Below are 21,962 nucleotides of genomic sequence, written 5' to 3'. Positions count from 1 at the left end.
AAATAGAAAATAATGATCTTCAGTCACTAAATTGTTTGGCTGGCACAGTGAGAAAAAAGAGCTGGTGCCAAAAAAACAAATCAAAAAGGTATAAAGAAAAAAAAGATTCTGTGACGAATAAGATGTGACTTCCTGTGATGTAACCAGTGATAAGTTAGACCTCAGTTCCATCTCTCATTCACTGTCTGAGGCACCAACAGCACCAGGAGAGCCCCCGAGGTAATCGCACTTTCTCATTCATTACACACAATAGCACACATGGCAACTAATGATGTTCTTATATTTTTTCAAATAATGTAAGCTTGAGGTATATAGTTTTTTATTTCTGACTGTCTTGTATGCATATCATACGTGTGTATTATAGAAAGATAAATTCATGTTGGCTTAGAGTGGAATGCTACATGTCCAGCGGTACAGAAGCGGTAGATATAACCGAAATGTTTGACCCATGTCCACAGTGTGATGCTCACACCCATGGAGTCATGAAGGGTGTTCAGCTGCTGTTGGCGTGTTGCTGCTCCAGCATCCTGGCAGTGACCAGCTGCATCCGAGGTACAGCTCACTCGTCTGGACACACAGGCGGACGTTTCGCTCTGAACTTCGTCTGTGGGAGATTCTATAATAAGGCACCTTCAGACACATCTCATCTCGTTGCCAGTATTCACGTGGTCAAATGATTTCCTCTGTATGAATAACCGTGCCCACAGTAGGAGGTTCAAGGGAAATGTCAAACTGTGGGAAATGTCAAGTAGAAATTCACGTTGTCTCATCTGTCTGTGATTAACGTTTGAGTAAAAGATTGATTACACCAGCGGTGGAAAGTAACAAAGTACATTTACTCAATACCGAACTTAAGTACAATTTGGAGGTACTTTGCTTGAGTACTTCAATGTTATTTAACATAATATCTATATTACAATAAGATACATGTTGTACTTTTTACTCCACTAGCCTCAACCAGCTACAGCAGTAAAATGATACTTAGATATCTGTATATATCTAATGATGTAATAGCTAATTATATAACTTATTTTTTATTATTATTTCTTTAGTTAAAGATCTAAATACTTCTTCCACCTCTGGATCATTCTGTCTTTGAGTAAATTGAAATATGTTGTATTGCCGTTGTTTTGTAAATATCATAAATTGTGTACATGACAATAATCCTTTCCTCCCACTTCCATACTGTAGTCGATGGATTTTCCTGTGTGAGTGCCTACTGGGACACGGTTACTTGCGTCTTGAACATCACTGGTAATCCCGTAGGACAGTCCAACACCACCTACAGCCTGAAATTCATTGAATTTGAGGGGTAATTCCATTTCTTGGGTTATATGAATACATTGAAATGTTCAATTCTTCTTTTAGAAATGAATGTTTGTGTCTGTGCCGCACAAACAAATGGTCATTTTCTGTTGTTGTGTTTTTATGTTAGGGAGGTCTTTTCCTGTCCGCTCGCGGTGATGAATCACAGTTACACCGGTGTCTGCAAAGTCACGGACGAAGGGGATTTAGGCGTTGATTTATATGACATAGAGCTTTGTCACGAATCTGCCTGTCATAATGTAACAACTGATTATATGCCACGACACAACAGTAAGCATGCATTCATTGTTATCACTAACTGATAAAGTCTGAGTGGCTGACGTGTGTGTTGATGTCTGTCCTTGGTTTGCATGCATGTATGCAGACGTCTGTGCGTCAGTCTGTACCTATAAAATCACACGTCTGAAGAAACTAGGATATTTCCAAAGTCAAGCACATTTATTAATCAGGAGAGCTACTGAATAGCAAACATTAGGTTATGCTTTTGAATAAATGTTTGTATTGGAAAGGATTTTCATATATGTGGATATGCTTTGATAAATATGCTTTGATGTTTGTGATCAGTTCAGCTGACACCACCGCATCAACCTGAGATTCATGAAACACCAGAGACCGTCAACGTCACTTGGAAAAGTGGGTATGAAGACCATATGTACCTCAAAAGTGTCCTTTGCTACGAACTCTTACTTCAAACACCTCAAAGCACTGAGACCGACGTAAGCTCCACTATAAATATCCATACTTTCAATCAACACGTGTTGCCGTAATAAGATCTGACAATAATCGTTTCTTTGATCGTTTCAACTTTTCCTCAGACTCTCAAATCACTCAGGGAGTCTGAATGGATTCCACGCTCACGACTTAAGCCACATACTCCATATTGCATCAAAGTGAGATCTAAACCGGATCATCAGGATTATAATGGAATTTGGAGTAAATGGGGTCCATCGACATGCTGGGAAAATAAAGCAGGAGACGGTAAATGCCACTGTTCCTTCTTTAGTACCAGGCTTCATGGCACTGACTGACAATGATGCACACTGACAGCATGTAGATGTTAGGATATACATACAATATGTACGGTCTGCTGTTTCCCAGTGTGAGTTATTGTTGTGCCTTTGTGTCTCGGTGTCATAAAGAACAAGTGTTGCATATTGTATGAATGATTTGAGTCAGAGGCTCAAAGATCTCAAACCCCCCCCCCCCCCCCCCCCCCCACCACCACCCACCCTTTTTTATTTATTTATGAATCACCACCTTCGTAGAATAATACTGATAATTCATCAGCCACCTAATATATTTACTGTCATCTCTGCAGTGTGACTCACAAATTCTGTCTTATTCCACAACACTTTCTCAGAAGGAGAAGAAGAAGAAGATAAAACGTTAGTCACTTTGATCATATCTCTGGGCCCAGTGTGTGTGGCTGTTGGAGTCATGCTGATTTTACTCTACCGTCCTGCTGTGAGGTAATTCATCTGTCTTATAAAATGTTGGCCAAAGGGTACATTTAAGAGTATCATAATCAACATAATCTGCCCTGAATAAGCAAAAGTATGACGAGTAAAATGTTATTTGATTTGTGTTACAGGATGAAGATAAAGACTCTGTCCCACACACCAACGCCAGCCCCTTTCTTCCAACCTCTATTTCAACAACATGGAGGCAATCTCCAGGTGAGGTGGCAACGTCCTCTTGCGCTCTCTCTCTCTCTCTCTCTCTCTCTCTCTCTCTCTCTCTCTCTCTCTCTCTCTCTCTCTCTCTCTCTCTCTCTCTCTCTGTCTTTTTGTGTTATTTATTTCATGCAAAGTGCAAAAGAAAGCACAACACATAAGTAAGTAGAAAGGTTGCACTCAGTAGAGTGTGGCGTCTGCAACGACCACTGCTGTAAAGTTTGATTAAATGACTCCACCCAGCATCGCCGCAAAGCATCCTCAAACACACTTCAGTCTAACTCTGAAAAAACAAGCGAGAGATGTATGCCAGCAATCGTCTCGAAGTCGTTGTATAATACATTTCATACAATGTTGCTAAAAACTCATTTAAAGTCACCGAGCAGCGGCTGATTTGTGGGGAGGTAGAGAGGTGTGTGTACTAGAAGTGCCTTTCGCTGTTAGCGGTTAGCCAAACACAGCGTTGTGGGGCAAAAGTTTTGAACAAAATTCAAATTTGACCTGGATGAAAAGTCCGCCGGGATGATTAGGACTCATCCTCTGTGCACCATGAATACGGGAACCAAATATCACGGCAATCCATCCGATAGTTGCTTAGATTTTAGCCGGGACAAAAGCCGGTTGACCAGACCAGCAGAACCATATATGGCTAAAAATACCAGCTGAAATTATCCAATTTATCAAAGGTGAATAACAGTCGGTAGTTATTAGTTTTAGCATATGATCGTATCTTGTGTGTAACATGTGCTACAGTGAATGTAATGTATTTCAATGCTTCTGAATTTGCAGGAATGGCTTTCATCTCAAGGCAAATGTGTGCTAACATACAAAACTGAGGAGATCCTGACGACCGATGCCGTGATTGTTGTGCCAAGACCCGTTACAAAGGACCCAGAGGAGAACCAGGTCCTCTTCGACCCGACAGTACAACCGGGCTTAGCTCAATGCCAGACCTCCTATATAGGCTTACCCGCGATACATGAGGCCTCCCCGCCTTTAGCTATGGTTCCTCCGGGGCAAACCTCTTACACTCGGCTCCCTTGCTCTATCTGGGGTGTTGGCATTGAAGAGGTAGAAGTTGTCTCCACGCTGCCTGAAGATTTCTTCAACATCAGCAGTGTAGATTCTGGCTGCAGCTTTTTGGCTCCGACCGAAAGCCCAGAGTGCAGTTTACCAAACAGTCCTGTTGATGACTCTCCGCCACCGTGTTTCTGTAATGACTACTGCATTCTCAACAAAACAGCAGGAGGATTTGTTCCTGTTTTGGTGTCCAAAGGAAGCAGCCTAATTGTTCCATCTGATTCCCCGCAAGAGGAATAAGAAATGGTCCTGTTTTTTTGGCTTGATTTCCCTGCAATGAACCATTCCAATGTACCTAACTATGTGTCCTTCCATGAAGCGAACATGAACCCGGCTTCAGAATTGGCTAACTTGCCTATGTTACACTTGAATTACAATGTGTGGATGTGTGTGATTTTCCCATCACCTTTCTATGATTTTTTGATTTTTTTTTTTATGCATAACTGACCATTTTCTATTTGCCCGTGTTTCTACCTTTAAATGAAGATAAACTACACATTGCCTGAATGAGGCCGGTTGCTCCTAAACTGATAAGTCAAATGCTTACCATATGCAGTATTTCATCAATAAATCAATAAAGATTTGTCTCAAAGTAAATGAACTGCTCTGAGAGGAATACATCTTTAATAGTGTGTATAAATAATGTCTATAAGTAAGGCTCAGTGTGTTAGACTGGGCTGTTTTAAAATAATCAAACTGAAATACACTCAGTTATACACACAGTCCGGCAATAAGTCTTTGGCTATTATGTTCAGGTTTTGTCAAAACTGTTTTAGAAAGCTCTTGATTCAACTGTATGGTCACTTTGAAGGCTGCTGACGGCGTCGTTCTTATAGATGGAAGGTAAGTCAACTGAAGTTAACTGTACATTTATATACTTTATACTTCTACCCTACTAGAATTCAGAGGGAAATATTGTAGGCTACATTTTACTCCACTAGCAATGGGTAGTTACTTAGTTGCGTGTAGTTGCATTAAAAAAAAACCCGTTGAGAGTACAATAGGTTATTGAGGATTAAACCACTGGTTCACAACCGGTTTGGCTTGTGACCCCCTTATCAAAATAAATGTCTGTTGGAGTCCCTTCAGGTGTGAATGACTTTAATAAGGGTTTACTCTCTTCAAATATGATTTCACATAAACAAGATTTATCTTGTGACCCTCTGGATGAGGCCTGACCCCCAATTTGGGAAAAACTAGACTACGTAACAGTGGATAAAGAAGTTAAAACTCGAGTAACAGTAAAATGACTGAGATATGTGATAACATGTCAGTCACAGGAGAGTACTTTTACCTGTGATTAACTTTTATTACATTGTGATATTACTACTTTTACTTAAGTAAAGTATCTGATTACTTCTTCCGCCACTGCTAGTAAAAGGTTTTTGAGGTCATTTTCTTTTTTGATTAATTGTAGTTTTGACTTTTTATTTTGTCTATAGTATTGTTTATTTTATTTATTGTATTATTATTATTATTATGATAAATATTTTAGTTGTTATGCCTGATGTGATGGCTCTGCTTATTACCCCCTCTGCTTCTTAGAAAAAACACAACACTTGAGATAAGTTCCCTATTTCAATCAATTGTATTATTTGCTACGGTTTCTTTATTCAAGGTGCTTTTCTCTCATGTGAAATTAGTATTTTATGTTTGATATGATGGCTCTGCTAAGTATCGTTATTATTAAATTCGCTTCTTAGAAAAATCAAATGCACCAAAACCTGCAGTTCTGCAACAATCCAGTATGTGGCGGTAGTGCGGCTTTTTTAGCCTGCTAACCTCATAAAAACACAGCAGAGAAAGAAGACCCGGCACCCGGTTCAACCACAAGGTAGCAGCATGGGTGGAAGGAAAGGTGGCAGGATGTAGAAGCATGGGTGGAAGGAAAGGTGGCGGAAGCAACGGAAGGAGGGCAGAAAGGGCTTTTACCGAGTTCAGAGAAAAGTGAGAGAAATGAGATGTAGAGGAAGGAACCGCAGAGATGACGCAGTGATATCAAAGACTTACATTTGGACACATTGGGCCAAACACAACGCACAACTAAAAGCAGAAAAAACATATATTAAATGCAAACACGACTACTGGGCAAGAGGAAACAGTAGAACATGTTATCCTACACTGTCAGAAAGAAGTCAGCTCATTTGAAACCTCAGCAGGATACAAGTAGAGTTTGATAAAATAGACATTCTGCAAAATAACTCAATAAGTATTATATTATTTAAATCATGTAAGTACTAGACATCCTGATCCACACTTCATACCAGTTGGTGGCGGTAATGCGCCAATTCATTGTTTGACAAATGCCAATAAACCGCAATAAAGAACAAGAAGAAGAAGAAGAGACGGACGGAGCATAAACACAACCCACGACCGCGATATCTTGAGAGAAGTTTTAATCCCCTGTGTGTTTTATTTGTCCTCAACTGGCAGTAAGAAACTAATACTGACGTCTAAAAACATCTCGAAACCAAACTTGTTTCTAATTCCTCCAGAATAATTGCGCGTCGCAGTTTTGGTCTCGCTCGCGGTCAAAGTGAGCAAAACCGCGAGAGCAGTGCTGTCACGTCCACCGTGACGGCTGCATGAGTGAGCGACCATGAGTGAAGGGAATGCCCGGTGTGACTGGCCCCCGAGTTTGCACAACGGGGACGAGGCTCTGGCCGTAGAAAGCGCCATCAGGGCGGCTATAAACACTGCGATGGACGTGATCTGCGGCGCGTGCAGCCGCAGAGTGCGCGAGTACCAGAGTATGGTGGCCGACAGGGACAGAGAGATCGGGCGACTGGAGGAGAAATTGGAGGAAAGTGAAAGTGAGGTGAGGTTGTTGAGTCTGGAGTTGGACTGGAGGCACACTGAGGATGAACTCTCCGGTCCGGTCACGACCAGTGCGAGGGAGATGAAGCATGGCGAGCGTGTCAACAGCTCTAATAACGAAACGAGTGAGTAACATCAGTCTGCGTGAGTCAATATGCGCAGAGAGTAAACTCATTTACTCACCTAATGTACAATTTGGACACGTTTGCACTTTTTTTTCAATGCCACTTACACGTGCATACTTCTACCCCACTGCATTTCAGAAGGAAATATTGCACTTTTTCCTCCACTAATTATCATAACTATTATATTATTATGAATTAAGATACCCTGCAGTATATAAAGTGCCTACAATTAGCTCCATTAATGCACCATTAGTTCTAATAGGGTTCTGAAAAGTGCGATTCTGTTGAATGACTGCGTATTCTTGTGAACTAACTTAACGTCTACTTAGTATTTCTACCTTGTGGTATTGCTACTTTTACTGAAGTTAAAGATCTGAGTACTTCTTCCACCGCTGCGGGCGTCACAACATCGTCCCTGAAGAGCTACATGTGGCTCAGGAAGTCCACCCACTCATCTTTCTGTTCATTTATCTCTTCATCAGGTGTAGGTGCAGCAGCAGCAGCAGCAGCAGCAGCAGCAGCAGCAGCCATGCAAATTTCCCCAAAGTGCCATGACACAGTGGAGGCATTTCCCCACCAACATAACGAGGCGGAGAAACCTTCATGGGAGGGTGGAGGAGCAGGTGGAGACCAGCCCTTCTGCTGCATCGCCGCCCTGGTTAAAGAGGAATCTTGTGACTTGGAGACGGACTTTAAATGGGAGGCGTGTGAGGAGGGTTTGCTGGATCAGCAGGAGGGTCAACGTGGAGCGGAATATCCGCGCAAGGAAAAAGGTGCAAAAGGAGGTAAACTCAGACGCTGCCGTCCTCTAAACAACCAGCGGTGGAATGACTTCGACCTCTCTGGTTGTGTCTGCAAAGCAAAAACCTGCAAAACACAGAAGAAAAAAAATAACCGTGATGAACGCTGATCAGCCTTCTGATCTTTGTCCCGTGCGACAGTTGATTCTGAAATGAATGTGCACAAAAGGTTGAGACATAACAGGTGGTACAGCCTCCCTCCCACACAGCTACAGGTATGAGCTGTTGTGGTCGTGAACCACTCATTTATTTCATCGAAGAATAACCTCAGAAAATAACGGGTGAGCTCTCAGTGGGCCTGCAACCTGGCATGCGGCTACCAAGGCTCTCCTTGTTTCTGAAGCCTTTAAACTCTGCAGTCTGCGAGTCTCTCATCGGTCATTTTCTTCTGATGTGATCGAAATTGTTACAAGTGAAGATGCAACTCTGAATCGGAGGACTTGCATGCAAACGTCTGGGCTCCGTAAAGTTGGAGCAGCTGCAAGAGTTATTATGCTTTGCGTAGTTTCATACATCACTTTTTTTTTTGCAGCTATCATAACACCCCTTTCATCAGTTCACTTGTCATTTATTCCCCCCCCCCCCCCTTTTTTTTTTTTTTTTTTTTTTTTTCTTCAGCCATGGAGGATGACATAGCCAGTCTTATCAAAGAAGCGCTATCGAGAACCACGCCAGCTACACTGCAACCGACGGCGGCTGGCTTCCACGGCGTCGGGGTGGAAGCGGTTGACCGCGTGAAGCCGACCCAGACGGATGACCTCGCGGGCGTTCTCAAACCCATTCGAACGCACGTTAAAGGTAAGTCAAGGCCCAAAACATACTATGAGTATGTTGCCATCAGGGACATCGTTGGGCTGTTATGTCGTAGAAATTAAAACACATTCTGGGTCAATCAATTCTCTTCTGAATCGATTGACCCAGAATGTGTCCGCTAGTCACCAGCTTCATACAGGCCTGTGATTTGAATAAAAGTCACATCAATGCATTTCATCAAGAATTTCTACAAAGTAGTTTGTGTACACATGCAGTAATGTATCCCTGCTAAAGGAGGCCATTGTTCCTTTTTTCAGTAAATGTGTCTCTGTGGTTTTTAGGTGTCTTTTCAGCTCAGAGCGATGGAAGCCACTCCGGCATGGAGGAGGATTTCCCCAGGTCGCCCCAAACTCCTGTGGAAACACCCGGGGTCGCCACAACAAGACGAAGCAGACCTTCTTCTTCTTCTTCTTCTTCTCGAAGCTCACTTGGGAGACAACTGGGCCATGACTGGCACTACCGTTTTCAAGTCCCTTGGAACATGCTGCCAACTATTCTGAGGAAGAAATTAGACAATCGGGAGCGGCCGACGGCCAAGGAAAGGAGGGAAACGATTCGCGTCGTTGCTGCCGAAATCCTTTCCGTTTGCAAAAACCCGTTAAAGCGGCACCTTGAAGAGATCGCACGGAAGATGGTCCTCGCGTATCCAACGTCTTTCAAGGACTTAATGGAAGATGAGGTCGTCGGAAGTGGACACGATTCTGTCACAAAACAACTTCAGTGCAGAGTTGATAACTGCAACCGGAAGAGGAAGCTGGGTAAGCAGAAAAGCGACCCAGGGGACGGCAGCGCTGTTGCGAAAGACAGGAAGCGGCGGAGGAACTCCTACGGCTGCATTCACTGGGAATCTGGGCCTGTGAACGTGGAAGCGCAGGTGAAGAAGAAAAGAGGCATGCAAAAAATGTTCCTGCACAATGAGAGCGATGCCAAAAGAATAGACCGGTTAATGTCGGACACTTTCGTATCTCAGAGAAATGACATACGGTCCGGTAAGGACACGCACGTCCTGAAGGAGGAGTGGCCCTACCTGTTCTCGCTGGTCGGCATGAAGGCACACTTCAAGATCTTAACTGGCGTCGACATCGACGAGGGATTTGAGGAGGCCATGGCCACGAAACTTGCCAGAGTTCTTGACTATTTTCAGTCGAGCGGTGCTGCAAGACAGAGGGCAGGAACCCCAGCTGCTGCTGCTGCTGCCGGCGGCGGACCCTGCGGAGCGGTGCTAATGCTACTGTCACACTTCAAAGAGGACTTTGCGAGGATGTTCCACATGACGGACAAAACCCGCGTCGCAGGCGAGGTTCGGACAGAACGCCTGCCGCCCACACCGTGCATTGTTGCGCGTGGTAAGCGAGAGGCACCGGGACGCGCGTGCCCTGCATGCATATAGATGCATTTGAACCGATCGATCTTCTTTTTCTTATTTAACAGGAGCGAGTCCAGTGTCCGCAGCAGCTTTCATGGTGGCAGTGGACCAGCAGGTGATCATGGAAGACTTGGCGAGCTTCACCGACGCTCTGGTCGGCATGTTCGTCTGTTACTACGTCTTCAACCTGCAGTACCCAGCGGAACTCGGGGCCACCATGGAGTTCCTTCAAAGGTGAATGTGCGTGAGGTCGCTTCTGATCGAGGATGTTTCTGGTCTGTCTTCTGGTGATTGTCTCAGGCTTGCTTTCGTAATGTTCTTCACTTGAAGCTGAAACGCTATGCTGTTTAACTTTGGACTTAATGCATCAAACTCACACAATATGAATGGGAAAAGAGGGGATTATATCGTAGTGTGAAACATTAGAAAGACCACTGGAATGTACGTTACGCCTTTATTCATGATAACAACTCCTGTGTAAATTGCTGTTCATATTGAAACTATGATTGTATTATTGTACTGATTATAAAGGGAAATCTGAAATCTTATTATTCATTTAGACAAATGGTTGTTCATCAAAGTATTTTTTAATCATTTAAGAAAACATGTACAATCAACATAAATTGTTGATTATTATCTTTCTCGTTACAGTCATTTAGCAGACACTTTTATCCAAAGCGACTTACAATATACAATTTACAATACTTATCTATAGTAGACGCAGCTACAGGAGCAATTTTGGAGTTAAGTGTCTTGCTCAAGGACACATTGACATGAGACTAGCTGGAACCGGGGATCGAACCGCCGACCCTCTGATTGGAAGGCGGCCCTGCTCTCCACTTAGCCACGGTCACCTTCACTTTCTCATATAGGCGTTGATATAGACGTACATATTCATGTCATATCCAGTAAGTATCGCAATATAAAATGTGTGTCGTCTGTTTTAAAAGTACACACAGTACGTCAGAAGAGTACTGTACATGCCCCCCCCCCCCCCCCCCCCCCCACCACCACCACCACCACCACCCGTCTCCTCCGCCACCCCTCTATCTTTTAATTTGAGGTTCATAAGATTGTTGTTTTCGTTGATATCTAACAGTGTTTGTGTTTCTGTTAAACTAAGGTGCATCTTCAAGATCAATCCCGACAAGGGCTCCAAAGTAGAGCGTCAGGAAAACAAGAGGAGCAATGTGGTGAACCCGAAGGTCCTGACCCTCACGACCCGCATTTCTGAGTTCGAGTGGAGTGTTTAATGGGTGAGTTGCTTCTGCTCACTTTGCACTGAATAAAGCTCTTAGCCGACTAATTCTAGTCATTTTGAAACTAAGCCTGATGCCAGATGTTCCACTAAACTGTCTGTACTCCTTATCCCATAATATATATATATATATATTTCTCTCTCTCTCTCTCTCTCTCTCTCTCTCTCTCTCTCTCTCTCTCTCTCTCTCTCTCTCTCTCTCTCTCTCTCAGTTCCTCTGCAAGAGATCCAGACAGAAGGGGACTGCCATCCTGTCCCCCAAAGCTTCTGAAGGTTTCGATAGTTTCAGGTCTCACAAACGCCAAAAGTAAGTTGATGCTGTATGTCTTGTTAGACCTCCACGTTCTGATTTGTTTAAGAATTCTACATGATGTATACGCAGTAAACAAGAGATTTATTATCCGTTTAAAAAATGTTAACACTGCACTTTTGATACTGACCCATTTTTGTTTGTAATAAAGATTGAAATGTGTTCTAAATATGGAGTCCTGGCGATTTCTCTGTTGTTGAACTTGTAGGCAGTGAAGTTATTAAAGAAGCACATGGACCACAAAAGCTTCCAGCACTTCCCTGTGTCAACATCATATAACATATAGTACTCTTCATCACTAAATGTACTGAAAGTGATACTATACTAAGTGTACTATATGTTATAAGTCATTATGTTTTCCCCACTCGTAGCTCTTACTTGGTTTAACTCACTGCTACTTTCCATCTGTTCCTTTACGTCATTATTTGTGTATGGCGTTAGTTTTGTTATGCTAGCTCCACTGCCTTCTGCACTGTTACCACGTTATGTTAATTATTGTTATTTTATTGTACAAAGAGAAAAATAAACTTGATTTTGTTATTTAATAGTAATGATGATAATAATAATAATTGCATTGCAGCAACGTATAGACCAGGGGTCTTCAACGTGTTTCAGGCCAAGGACCCCCAAACTGACCCTCCTATACACAGTATACTGTATACAATTGTGTTTTATATTAAACTGGACCTGGTGCCATGTATAAACACACCTTGTTATTGTGCATTCAAAACTAAGCTATTCAAATAATACACTTGTTCATATATCTTCATGTTTTTATTTTAAAGGTACAGTGAGTAGGGTGGCCGTGCCACTGCCATTCATAAACACACCTTGTATGATCATGCACACAAGCTATTCAAATTTACGTTTTTATTTTAAACATAAATGTGGAAAACGAAAATGAGCGATGGCCTATTAGTGCCACTGCCATGCATAAACATACCTGTTATCTTGCATACAATGCGGAAAAAAAATAATTTAATTTAATCAACCAAAAATTTCGCGGAACCCCTGCAGTACCTCCGCGGACCCCCTGTTGAAGACCACTGATATAGACACATTGTCACAATTTTTTTTTTTTTTTTTATGGCTACGCAATCACTAATAGGACCTTTAATGTCGGTGTAAGCGGTCATGCGAGCCACCAGGTGGCGCTGTGGCCGCCTGACCAAAATCCACGGACAAGCGCTGTCGCCGAAGAAGTTGGACGGATACAGGAAGCAAATCTGTGTTTCTCGTCTAGTAGTTTCAACATTAGCTCAAGACAAGTTTGCCTTTCTCCGTGTTGTTTGCACCTGGTTGACATCACGGAACAGCATTGGATTCGTGTGTTAAATGTGACTTTATTGTTTGTTTTTTATAAAAACAGTGCGTTCGCGGCTGGTGTTTCAGTGAGCCGCAGCGTCTGATAGCCTAGCATTGTCGTAGCTAGCTTAGGCTGACGCTCTCCACGTAGCTTTCCAACATCAAACCTGGTTCGATTGGGACGATGAATTTGGTGAAAAGCCAAACTTTGCACCCACACCTGCGCGACGAGGAAGCCCTCGTGGTGGAAAATGCCATCCGGTTGGCGATAGACTCGATAATAAACGTGCTGTACGGTGTCAACAGTGCCAGGACTCATGAGTACCAGCGGACGGTGGCCGACAGGGACAAAGAGATACAGCGGCTGGAGGGCAGTCTTACAGAGATACAGCATGAGTTAAAGGTGCTACGCCGACAGGGATGCGCCTGCGAGCTGTTGGGAAAAGAGCACAGCCTCGTTGGATCACAGACCTCCGGTGACCCACAGACGACAGAGCCGAGCGGGTTTGAACCAAGCTGCATCGACGCTGAGATGACAGCAGGGCAGCAGGAGTGTGAAATGAGCATCTCCTGTACGTAAATATGAGTACACAGGATATTAGAGCAAGAATACCTCTTTACTGCAGCTTTCACCGGATAGACAATAATGGCAAAGGGTGGGAGGAGTACATCAATCATTCTTTCAAGTAACTTAAATTACACTTCATCCCTTGCTTTGCTTCCTCACTGGTTGGGATCCCACAGACACTGCAGCTGTATGTGTGAGAAAAAAAAAAATCATATTTTCAACATCAATCAAGTGTTTCTGTGGTGGTAAATTTGCAATTCCACGCCTGAAAGCGCACGTAACACATACCTATTCATGTACACTGGGCATGCACGCACTGGTGTAAACAGGAAGCAGTAATTTGTATTGATTGGCAGACATTAGGTCAAACATTTATCTATTTATCTAAGTGTGTGTGTTTATAAACACTCAAAATGTACTAATACACAACAACAACTTTGTTGATTATTAGTAAGAGGTATGAATGTAATCTGTTACTTCCACCCCTGACATATTTTTTTTTTTGTGTCTCTTCTCTCCACAGTGGGCCTTTTTGCAAGACCCCCCTCACATGTCTCCTCCCAAAGCCACGAGTCGGCTTTTCCGTCATCCCCGAGCCAAATGGGTCTGGACCAGTCCTGCGTCTCCCGCTCCTCCGATTCCTCGGGTGTATCGGAGGCAGTCAGGAATCTGCCGACGTCTCCCAGCGGCCTCGTCGTCAAAGAAGAGCCGTGCGATATCGACACGGTTTTAATCAAGTGGGAAATGAGTGAAGAGAGATTCGCGGAGCATCAGGAGAGCACAGGGAGTCTATGCCAGGACAAAGAGAGCCCTGGTGTAAACGGTAATGCACCGTACCTTTTTTTTGTTCTCCCTATTACACAACAAAAAAAGTGTATTGTTTTGGATGCAGACTCTCTTTTTTTTTGGCTACGGTATTTTCAATACCCAGCCTTGTATAACAGCCGGAAAGAGAAAAGACCTGGCTAAATGCAGTGGCTGTTCAAATGAATTAGTATGGCAGTGGGGTTGTGTGACTAAGACAGTGTTCACTCCTTCTGATCCCTTTAGATAACCTAGAGAACATAGAGAGAAGATCTTCAGAGGAGAGACCTCATGCAGATCCAGGCGGTTACTACGACCCTCATGAAGAACACCTGAGGCGAGTTATTTCAGAGATACAAAAGAGCCAAATAAATCACGATACCTACAGTTACCTTATTAGGGTGTCTACCTCTTTCAGAGAAAATTCCCCCCCAAATCCCTGCTTTTATGTGTTATTTGGATAATTAACCAAATGTAGACAATATATGTAGTTCACCAACTATAACGGTGTATTAAATACAAAAGCTGTGTCTTTTTTTAATACCAGTATCTTTGTGACCCACCTCAGTACTGTGGTGGGGGAAAAAAAATCCTATACCCGCTTTGCGTGAGTCTTTTCATGCTGAAATGCATAATACCAAAAACCAGGTTGTCTTTTAAGTATTTATTCTCTGCGCAGAGAAGGTTCAGTCATCACAACAGAATGCGTTCAGTCTCAGTGAGGAAGAACCAAGAACAAAGTGAACAAGCTTTCTTTATACAGAATGAGCAAAGGTGGGGGCCGATGACCGACGTTACAGACGTCTCGGTCTCAGACTTTTGGTCTCAGACTGATGGAGCAACAAGTGAAAACAAACAGCCAGCAACCAAAACAAGCGGCCCAAAGGCCTCGGCATGGAACATTCTCATACAACACAGTTAGTTATCTATGTGAACAGAGAGGGAGAATCCTTCTTCTGCACAACAGAGACACGGTGAAGTTCAACAAAGTCCAGAGCAAAATGACTTATGCATGAATACAATATACTGAGTAGAAATATATATACTACGTAAAAAAAATGACCATTACAGTACATAAACATTACAAAAAAACAAATCCTTCCGTTTTGAAATTCAGAGCATTGATATAGCAGAACACAAGTATTTGCTATGCAAAGATACAATGGAGTAATGTCAACCTGGGCAGAGAATGAAGTGTGTGTTGTTATCAGAGGTTCCCCATAGCCCATAAAAACCAAAACAGAATTACTAATTGCTTTGGTGAACTGCATACCTACTTGTCTGCTTTATCTTCTCTTGACCTCATCAGGAACAAGAAGAAGGGCGTGGCCATGTCTGAGCTGACGGAGGAGGCTCTGAGGCTGAAGAGGGCGGCCTGGAGAGCAGCTTCCAGGCGCTACTATGCCCGAAAAGTAGCCCGCCAACAGGCAAACCCCTCTCGCTCAGGCCCCTTCCCCGGCCCCTTCCCCCCACGCTCAGGCCCCTTCCCCCCACGCTCAGCCCCCTTCCCCCCACGCTCAGGCCCCTTCCAGTCACGCTCCGGCCCCTTCCCCCACATTACAGACTCCAGGTATACACAACCCATCTCTTATGTGGACAAGAGGAGGAGGACGCTGATATCCGAGTTACCTGAAGCTTCCCAGTCACTGCAGAGGGAGGCGTGGAGAGCCGCGTCCAAGAAGTACTATGCTCGAAAGAACGCTCGCCACCAAACGGAGCCCATACACTACGCACACCTGCTCCAGAACATCGAGCCGTCTGGAGACACACTGGAACCTAACAGAGCAGGATCCCACACCAACAGTGGAGGAATAATGTGCAGCTGATGGACAGTAATGCTGTGGATGAGCTTTTATATATATATTCCACATATTCAATGGTATATTTAATTATGTTATATTATGTAAAACACAGGACTATGTGGATGTTTGTTCAATTTTTTTGGTTAATTTGAAGTGATGAAGTTGAGATTTGTTTCAGGTCTTCTGATATGGTCTGCATATTGAAATTATTTTTTTAAATAAGTAATTTGTGTTTCTTCATTGTTGAAATACACAACTAACCCTGAGAAAAACACTGCATTTGTATCACTTTTTGGTTGTAATTTCACATCGTTGTGTTCTTTTTCTTCATTTCAACCTTCTTTAGTATACTGCATTGCATGCCGGTAGAAAACGCTAACTGCAAATGTATTCTAAGGCAATAAAGCTATTGTACAGTCGTTCTTATGTAACAGCCACTGTATCAATACAGCACCGCTGGAGTCCAACATCTGTAACTACAACCAAGGCATCTATGACGGTCAAATTATGAGTTCAACATATCTGTGTAAATGATAAGATGAAGAATTGTTGTTCAACTTCTACTGGTGAGACTTAAAATGTACTTTGGTTCTTTTTTTTGGAACATGTTGGATAATAAAAGATAATTCATATACAAATGTGGTATTTTATTTTTATTCTAATCAAAAGACTTTTGATGATATACAACACTAAAAATGTTTGACTATTTAGTCTTTTTTTTGACATGCTATATGACTGTTTTCGACATACTATACTATGACTTTTTTTTCTAAATACTATACTATGATGTTTTCTGACATACTATGACTTTTTAAGGACATTCTCGACATTTATTTATCACATTTTAGACATATTTATTGCTGTACTATGACTGTTTTCGACATGCTATACTATGACCGTTTTTTGACTTTTTTCGACATGCTATACTATGACTGTTTTTGACATGCTATACTATGACCGTTTTTTGACTTTTTTCGACATGCTATACTATTACTTTCTTTAGACATTCTATGCCAGTGGTTCTCAACAGGTGTCTGTGGTTAAGTGGAGAGCAGAGCCGCCTTTCAATCAGAGGGTCGTTGGTTCGATCCCTGTTCCAGTGCTGCCAGTCTCATGTCATTGTGTCCTAGAGGAAGACATGTTATATGATGACTGTTTGTTCACTTTTAGACATGTTATACTATGACCGTTTTTTCACTTTTAGACATGTTATACGATGACTGTTTTCTACATAATATACTATGACTATTTTTTCAATTTTTTCGACATGCTATACTATGACTGTTTTTCAATTTCTTTGACATGCTCTACTCTGACCGTTTTTCACTTTTTTCAAAAGGCTATACTATGACTGTTTTCTACATAATATACTATGACTATTTTTTCGACATGCTATACTATGACCTTTTTTCACTTTTTTCGACATGCTATACTATGACCGTTTTCGACAGGCTATACTATGACTGTTTTCTACATAATATACTATGACTGTTTTCTACATAATATACTATGACTGTTTTTTTTACTTTTTTCGACATGCTCTACTCTGACCGTTTTTCACTCTTTTCAAAAGGCTATACTATGACTGTTTTCGACAGGCTATACCATGACTGTTTTCTACATAATATACTATGACTGTTTTTTGACTTTTTTTGACATGCTATACTATGACTGTTTTTCAATTTCTTTGACATGCTCTACTCTGACCGTTTTTCACTCTTTTCAAAAGGCTATACTATGACTGTTTTCGACAGGCTATACTATGACTGTTTTCGACAGGCTATACTATGACTGTTTTCAAAAGGCTATACTATGACTGTTTTTTGACTTTTTTCAACATGCTTTACTATGACCGTTTTTCACTTTTTTCAAAAGGCTATACTATGACCGTTTTTCACTTTTTTCGACATGCTATACTATGACTGTTTTTCAATTTCTTTGACATGCTCTACTCTGACCGTTTTTCACTTTTTTCAAAAGGCTATACTATGACTGTTTTCTACATAATATACTATGACTATTTTTTCGACATGCTATACTATGACCTTTTTTCACTTTTTTCGACATGCTATACTATGACCGTTTTCGACAGGCTATACTATGACTGTTTTCTACATAATATACTATGACTGTTTTCTACATAATATACTATGACTGTTTTTTTTACTTTTTTCGACATGCTCTACTCTGACCGTTTTTCACTCTTTTCAAAAGGCTATACTATGACTGTTTTCGACAGGCTATACTATGACTGTTTTCGACAGGCTATACTATGACTGTTTTCAAAAGGCTATACTATGACTGTTTTTTGACTTTTTTCAACATGCTTTACTATGACCGTTTTTCACTTTTTTCAAAAGGCTATACTATGACCGTTTTTCACTTTTTTCGACATGCTATACTATGACTGTTTTCTACATAATATACTATGACTGTTTTCTACATAATATACTATGACTATTTTTTCAAATTTTTCGACATGCTATACTATGACCGTTTTCGACAGGCTATACTATGACTGTTTTCTACATAATATACTATGACTGTTTTCAAAATAATATACTATGACTGTATTTTGACTTTTTTTGACATGCTATACTATGACTGTTTTTCACTTTTTTCGACATGCTATACTATGACCGTTTTCGACAGGCTATACTATGACTGTTTTCTAAATAATATACTATGACTGTTTTCTACATAATATACTATGACTGTTTTTTGACTTTTTTCGACATGCTATACTATGACTGTTTATTCAATTTCTTTGACATGCTCTACTCTGACCGTTTTTCACTTTTTTCAAAAGGCTAAACTATGACTGTTTTCGACAGGCTATACTATGACTGTTTTCAAAATAATATACTATGACCGTTTTTCACTTTTTTGAAATGCTATACTATGACCGTTTTCGACAGGCTATACTATGACTGTTTTCTACATAATATACTATGACCGTTTTTCACTTTCTTTGACATGCTATACTATGACCGTTTTTCTCTTTTTTCGACATGCTATACTATGACCGTTTTTCCCTTTTTTCGACATGCTATACTATGACCGTTTTCGACAGGCTATACTATGACTGTTTTCTACATAATATACTATGACTGTTTTCAAAATAATATACTATGACTGTATTTTGACTTTTTTCGACATGCTATACTATGACTGTTTTTCACTTTTTTCGACATGCTATACTATGACCGTTTTTGACAGGCTATACTATGACTGTTTTCTAAATAATATACTATGACTGTTTTCTACATAATATACTATGACCGTTTTTCACTTTTTTCGAAATGCTATACTATGACCGTTTTCGACAGGCTATACTATGACTGTTTTCTACATAATATACTATGACCGTTTTTCACTTTCTTCGACATGCTATACTATGACCGTTTTTCACTTTTTTCAACATGCTATACTATGACCGTTTTTCCCTTTTTTCGACATGCTATACTATGACCGTTTTTCACTTTTTTCGACATGCTATACTATGACCGTTTTCGACAGGCTATACTATGACTGTTTTCTAAATAATATACTATGACTGTTTTCTACATAATATACTATGACTGTTTTTTCACTTTTTTCGACATGCTATACTATGACTGTTTATTCAATTTCTTTGACATGCTCTACTCTGACCGTTTTTCACTTTTTTCGACAGGCTATACTATGACTGTTTTCAAAATAATATACTATGACTGTTTTCAAAATAATATACTATGACTGTTTTTTTACTTTTTTCGAAATGCTATACTATGACCGTTTTTCACTTTTTTCGAAATGCTATACTATGACCGTTTTCGACAGGCTATACTATGACTGTTTTCTACATAATATACTATGACCGTTTTTCACTTTCTTCGACATGCTATACTATGACCGTTTTTCACTTTTTTCGACATGCTATACTATGACCGTTTTTCCCTTTTTTCGACATGCTATACTATGACCGTTTTCGACAGGCTATACTATGACTGTTTTCTACATAATATACTATGACTGTTTTCAAAATAATATACTATGACTGTTTTTTGACTTTTTTCAACATGCTATACTATGACCGTTTTTCACTTTTTTCGACATGCTATACTATGACTGTTTTCAAAATAATATACTATGACTGTATTTTGACTTTTTTCGACATGCTATACTATGACTGTTTTTCACTTTTTTCGACATGCTATACTATGACCGTTTTCGACAGGCTATACTATGACTGTTTTCTAAATAATATACTATGACTGTTTTCTACATAATATACTATGACCGTTTTTCACTTTTTTCGACATGCTATACTATGACTGTTTTTCACTTTTTTCGACATGCTATACTATGACCGTTTTTCACTTTTTTCGACATGCTATACTATGACCGTTTTCGACAGGCTATACTATGACTGTTTTCTAAATAATATACTATGACTGTTTTCTACATAATATACTATGACTGTTTTTTCACTTTTTTCGACATGCTATACTATGACTGTTTATTCAATTTCTTTGACATGCTCTACTCTGACCGTTTTTCACTTTTTTCAAAAGGCTAAACTATGACTGTTTTCAAAATAATATACTATGACTGTTTTCAAAATAATATACTATGACTGTTTTTTTACTTTTTTCGAAATGCTATACTATGACCGTTTTTCACTTTTTTCGAAATGCTATACTATGACCGTTTTCGACAGGCTATACTATGACTGTTTTCTACATAATATACTATGACCGTTTTTCACTTTCTTCGACATGCTATACTATGACCGTTTTTCACTTTTTTCGACATGCTATACTATGACCGTTTTTCCCTTTTTTCGACATGCTATACTATGACCGTTTTCGACAGGCTATACTATGACTGTTTTCTACATAATATACTATGACCGTTTTTCACTTTTTTCGACATGCTATGCTATGACTGTTTTTCAATTTCTTTGACATGCTCTACTCTGACCGTTTTTCACTTTTTTCAAAAGGCTATACTGTGACTGTTTTCAAAATAATATACTATGACTGTTTTTTTACTTTTTTCGACATGCTATACTATGACCGTTTTTCACTTTTTTCGACATGCTATGCTATGACTGTTTTTCAATTTCTTTGACATGCTCTACTCTGACCGTTTTTCACTTTTTTCAAAAGGCTATACTGTGACTGTTTTCAAAATAATATACTATGACTGTTTTTTTACTTTTTTCGACATGCTATACTATGACTGTTTTTCACTTTTTTCGACATGCTATACTATGACCGTATTTCACTTTTTTCGACATGCTATACTATGACCGTTTTCGACAGGCTATACTATGACTGTTTTCTACATAATATACTATGACTGTTTTCTACATAATATACTATGACCGTTTTCGACAGGCTATACTATGACTGTTTTTTGACTTTTTTCGACATCCTATACTATGACTGTTTTTCAATTTCTTTGACATGCTCTACTCTGAACGTTTTTCACTTTTTTCAAAAGGCTATACTATGACTGTTTTCGACAGGCTATACTATGACTGTTTTCAAAATAATATACCATTACTGTTTTTTGACTTTTTTTGACATGCTATACTATGACCATTTTTCACTTTTTTCGACATGCTATACTATGACCATTTTTCACTTTTTTCGACATTCTATACTATGACCGTTTTCGACAGGCTATACTATGACTGTTTTTTGACTTTTTTCGACATGCTATACTATGACCGTTTTTCACTTTTTTCGACATGCTCTACTCTGACCGTTTTTCACTTTTTTCAAAAGGCTAAACTATGACTGTTTTCGACAGGCTATACTATGACTGTTTTCTACATAATATACTATGACTGTTTTCTACATAATATACTATGACTATTTTTTCGACATGCTATACTATGACCGTTTTTCACTTTTTTCGACATG

General features: G+C 40.4%; 3 protein-coding genes across 3 annotated transcripts; all 3 read left to right on the top strand.

Moving 5' to 3' along the window:
• The first annotated feature begins 206 nt into the window (after positions 1-206).
• Positions 207-4,629, top strand: LOC137875066 (interleukin-21 receptor-like). The gene is made up of 9 exons (XM_068714021.1): positions 207-219; positions 459-552; positions 1,192-1,312; positions 1,436-1,596; positions 1,891-2,042; positions 2,142-2,304; positions 2,687-2,795; positions 2,918-3,002; positions 3,789-4,629. The coding sequence occupies exons 2-9, from the start codon at positions 483-485 to the stop codon at positions 4,317-4,319; spliced, it is 1,392 nt and encodes a 463-aa protein (XP_068570122.1). The 5' UTR covers positions 207-219; positions 459-482; the 3' UTR covers positions 4,320-4,629.
• Positions 4,630-6,420: 1,791 nt separating this feature from the next.
• LOC137875062 (uncharacterized) lies at positions 6,421-11,943 on the top strand. The gene is made up of 7 exons (XM_068714016.1): positions 6,421-7,021; positions 7,504-7,806; positions 8,440-8,619; positions 8,916-9,980; positions 10,066-10,234; positions 11,124-11,256; positions 11,471-11,943. Exons 1-6 carry the CDS (start codon positions 6,679-6,681, stop codon positions 11,251-11,253), a joined length of 2,190 nt encoding a protein of 729 aa, XP_068570117.1. The 5' UTR covers positions 6,421-6,678; the 3' UTR covers positions 11,254-11,256; positions 11,471-11,943.
• Positions 11,944-12,685: 742 nt separating this feature from the next.
• On the top strand, positions 12,686-16,670 carry LOC137875061 (uncharacterized). The gene is made up of 4 exons (XM_068714015.1): positions 12,686-13,445; positions 13,965-14,264; positions 14,492-14,582; positions 15,555-16,670. The coding sequence occupies exons 1-4, from the start codon at positions 13,058-13,060 to the stop codon at positions 16,069-16,071; spliced, it is 1,296 nt and encodes a 431-aa protein (XP_068570116.1). The 5' UTR covers positions 12,686-13,057; the 3' UTR covers positions 16,072-16,670.
• The last annotated feature ends 5,292 nt before the right edge of the window (positions 16,671-21,962 follow it).

The sequence above is a fragment of the Cebidichthys violaceus genome, unplaced genomic scaffold (assembly GCF_023349555.1).
Source record: "Cebidichthys violaceus isolate CVI_PGR_0920_01 unplaced genomic scaffold, fCebVio1.0.p SCAF_198, whole genome shotgun sequence".
In the NCBI taxonomy this organism is placed as follows: domain Eukaryota; kingdom Metazoa; phylum Chordata; class Actinopteri; order Perciformes; family Stichaeidae; genus Cebidichthys; species Cebidichthys violaceus.
The sequence above is the reverse complement of the archived record's forward strand: the minus strand, read 5'-3'. Positions and strand labels throughout refer to the sequence as shown.